Source organism: Notothenia rossii, assembly GCF_949606895.1.
Source record: "Notothenia rossii genome assembly, chromosome: 2".
NCBI classification, from domain to species: domain Eukaryota; kingdom Metazoa; phylum Chordata; class Actinopteri; order Perciformes; family Nototheniidae; genus Notothenia; species Notothenia rossii.
Window position 1 is genome coordinate 93,633,385 of NC_136904.1, and position 4,162 is coordinate 93,637,546.

At 38.5% G+C, this 4,162-nt stretch overlaps 1 protein-coding gene across 1 annotated transcript in view; it reads right to left on the reverse strand.

Annotated features, from left to right (window-relative positions):
• Positions 1-2,937, reverse strand: part of LOC307029767 (leucine-rich repeat and calponin homology domain-containing protein 1-like) — a gene marked incomplete at its 5' end in the record, with an annotated part of 40,176 nt that extends 37,239 nt beyond the window's left edge. The window contains one exon of the mRNA XM_079665850.1: positions 2,844-2,937. Within this exon, the coding sequence (XP_079521976.1) occupies positions 2,844-2,937 (94 nt within the window). The remainder of the gene's footprint in view (positions 1-2,843) is intronic.
• Between the last annotated feature and the right edge of the window lie 1,225 nt (positions 2,938-4,162).

Here is a 4,162-nt window from a genome sequence, read left to right on the forward strand (position 1 = left end):
GAGTTCAACATGTAAGAAGTAGAAAGTACAGGTATTTGTGTTCAACATGTAAGAAGTAGAAAGTTCAGGTATTTGTGTTCAACATGTAAGAAGTAGAAAGTACAGGTATTTGAGTTCAACATGTAAGAAGTAGAAAGTACAGGTATTTGTGTTCAACATGTAAGAAGTAGAAAGTACAGGTATTTGTGTTCAACATGTGAGAAGTAGAAAGTACAGGTATTTGAGTTCAACATGTAAGAAGTAGAAAGTACAGGTATTTGAGTTCAACATGTAAGAAGTAGAAAGTACAGGTATTTGAGTTCAACATGTAAGAAGTAGAAAGTACAGGTATTTGTGTTCAACATGTGAGAAGTAGAAAGTACAGGTATTAGTGTTCAACATGTAAGAAGTAGAAAGTACAGGTATTTGAGTTCAACATGTAAGAAGTAGAAAGTACAGGTATTTGTGTTCAACATGTAAGAAGTAGAAAGTACAGGTATTTGAGTTCAACATGTAAGAAGTAGAAAGTACAGGTATTTGTGTTCAACATGTAAGAAGTAGAAAGTACAGGTATTTGAGTTCAACATGTGAGAAGTAGAAAGTACAGGTATTTGAGTTCAACATGTAAGAAGTAGAAAGTACAGGTATTTGAGTTCAACATGTAAGAAGTAGAAAGTACAGGTATTTGAGTTCAACATGTAAGAAGTAGAAAGTACAGGTATTTGTGTTCAACATGTGAGAAGTAGAAAGTACAGGTATTTGAGTTCAAAATGTAAGAAGTAGAAAGTACAGGTATTTGTGTTCAACATGTAAGAAGTAGAAAGTACAGGTATTTGAGTTCAACATGTAAGAAGTAGAAAGTACAGGTATTTGTGTTCAACATGTAAGAAGTAGAAAGTACAGGTATTTGAGTTCAACATGTAAGAAGTAGAAAGTACAGGTATTTGAGTTCAACATGTAAGAAGTAGAAAGTACAGGTATTTGAGTTCAACATGTAAGAAGTAGAAAGTACAGGTATTTGTGTTCAACATGTAAGAAGTAGAAAGTACAGGTATTTGGGTTCAAAATGTAAGAATTCAAAGTAAAAAGTCGTCAGATAAATAAGTAGTGGAGTAAAGTACTGATACCAGAAACATGTACTTAAATACAGTAACAAAGTATTTGTACTCCACTACTTTCCACCTCTTAGAGCCACAGACTGAAAAAGAAACAACCATAGATCATGTCAGCTTCTCTGGAAAGGCGTAAAGGTTGAGAGAAATAAGAAGAGAGGGAGTGAGAGGAGGAGAAACAGAATCTGGGGCATCAGAGAGTCAGGAAACACTTCACAAACATTCCTCTCTGACTTCCAGATAACCCCGGTCTCCTCGGCTCGTCTCACATCAAAGTCTCAACCTCAAAGCCTCCGTAACTTATTCATAACCCGACACAAAACTAATCTGCCATTCATCTTGTTCTCCCCGTCTCTCTCTGGAGGAGAGGAATTATTTATAGTGAGTACAGTGAGAGCTGGAGATCTCTCTGTGATAACAAACATCTGGTTTGGGTGCTTTCTCTTTGTGTATCTACTGTACAATTGAACCCAAATCCATAGTAAATATAGGATTAACCAGCGAATAGGACTTTGTATTGCTCTACAGATGGACATGAGGTTTACGTATGAGTCCTAAAACACAGAAATGAGTCAGCTTTTTGCAACCTCTGGTTCTTTGTCTGGATGTCAATGGTTTTCTGAATGTGTTTTTGGCCTGACATAAGGAACATATTTTTGTTCCACGACATTAAATACGTCAGTCGATACCCCACTGTTGAATTTATAGCCTAATGTCAGTTTGTTTTTTCTCCCAATTGCATTCAGTATCACAAAGAGGTGTCGGGAAAAAACCCATTGGATTTTGTAGAGAGAACAAGGGGGATGCTTTCTCTGGCTCAGCCTCATAAAATATGTCATCACTGCAACGCCCTTTTGTTCTGTGGTACGTATACATCTAGCAAGTTAATCCAGACTAAAGCCATCAGTGATCTATCAGGGGTTGGACTCGAACAAATCTAAAATCCAAAATAACGATTAAAAACCAACGAGTCCAAAGCGGTTTCAAACATAGTCTGTGCTCTACAAAAACTTGACCTGTTTCCAAGTATTTTGTCTAATATTGAGTAATAATATGTCAGGGGAAAAATGCTGCTCCAAAAACAAGTTAAACAATAATGAAATCAAGCAGTTTCACTTGAAATAAGTACAAAAATCTGAGTTAGAGAGCGTTTGAGTTCAAACAAACTATCAGTCGGCAAAATTAATCACTCTGATTGGCTGATCAGCTTAGCGAATCAGTGCATGAGAAGCGAAACGGAAGTGAGGGACCCAAACAAACTATTAAAAAGGCAAATGTGAGATTTCATTTAACTCCAGCTCTCGACAAAGGTTGGGGAAAGCCCCGTGAGCTTCTGCTGGAGAGGGAAAATGGAACACGCTATTTGTTGTTTGTTTATATCAGAGTCTGTTCTTCTTCTCTCGGTTATCACGCAGTCTGTCTTCCGGTTGTTGCCTCTTTTGAATGGCGAATACACACTACCGCCACCTGCTGGTAAGGAGAGTTATTGCCACTCACGCATGCGCAGTTCGTACGTGCTTCTTGGCCGTCGGCTGAAGTCTTTGCGGTGTGTTCCAGTGCCACACATGGTCAAGACGCAGGAGACACGAGGCGACGTAACAGCCGGGGGTCCGTCTGTGTGAGTTCTTTGGTGTCAGCTCGGGGTGTCCGGGCCTTAACACAAACACTCTCTCAGACAAACGCTCTCTAACACAAACGCTCGAGAGCGTTTGTGTTAGAGAGCGTTTGTCCCTGGTTCTCTGCAGCTGTCACTGAGTTCAGAGCGTAGAGAGTTGATGAAGTGAGCATTGTTCGGGGGTCCCTGGCAGATATAGGTCATGCTCTTGTTGTTCTGCCTCCTCCCCATTGTAAGGGCTACATGTGTCAGTGTTTTCTCAACAATATGCAACAGCAGCACCAGAGACTTTATCTGTGATCAGATGTTAAAGTAAAGACATCCTTTCCTCAAGTAGAAGTACAGATACTCGTGTTTAAAAATACTCTGGTGAAAGTAGAAGTACTGACTAAACCTCTTTCCTCAAGTCAAAGTAAAGAGGCTTTGAAATGTACTTCAGTAAAAAGTACCCATAACTAGCAGCTGTTTTAAAGAGTACCTGACCTCCCTTTATATTAATAGAACAATAATGTCATTGTTAGCTAATGAATGTTTTCCATGAATATGAGAAGTAGAAAGTTCAGGTATTTGAGTTCAACATGTAAGAAGTAGAAAGTACAGGTATTTGAGTTCAACATGTAAGAAGTAGAAAGTACAGGTATTTGAGTTCAACATATAAGAAGTAGAAAGTACAGGTATTTGAGTTCAACATGTAAGAAGTAGAAAGTACAGGTATTTGAGTTCAACATGTGAGAAGTAGAAAGTACAGGTATTTGAGTTCAACATGTAAGAAGTAGAAAGTACAGGTATTTGTGTTCAACATGTGAGAAGTAGAAAGTACAGGTATTTGTGTTCAACATGTAAGAAGTAGAAAGTACAGGTATTTGAGTTCAACATGTAAGAAGTAGAAAGTACAGGTATTTGAGTTCAACATGTGAGAAGTAGAAAGTACAGGTATTTGAGTTCAACATGTGAGAAGTAGAAAGTACAGGTATTAGTGTTCAACATGTAAGAAGTCAAAGTAAAAAGTTGTCAGAAAAATAAGCAGTGGAGTAAAGTACTGATACCAGAAACATGTACTTAAGTACAAAAACAAAGTATTTGTACTCCACTACTTCCCACCCCTTTCTGTGATTGTGTTCAGCTTTAATATACTTTAGAGTTCTTTCAGGATTCAGGAGTGTTTGTCCATCTCATTTTAGCCCCCACATTGTCACGATCTGTCTGCGTTGTGTTTTGTCTTGTCTAGATTTGTCTTTGGTTTCCTGTTTTATTTTTGAAAAGTGTTCACCCCCTGTCTTTCCTGTTGCTTCCTGTCTGTATGTTCCCTCCTGTTCCCTCCTACCTGATTACCTGATTGTGTTCACCTTGTGCCCCTGTGTCTTGTTTGTTTCCTTAGTCCTTTGTGCATTTAGATTCTGCTTTTTCTGTTAGTCTTTGTGAGATCCCTGTTTGTTGTTGAGTGTGATCACAGGGG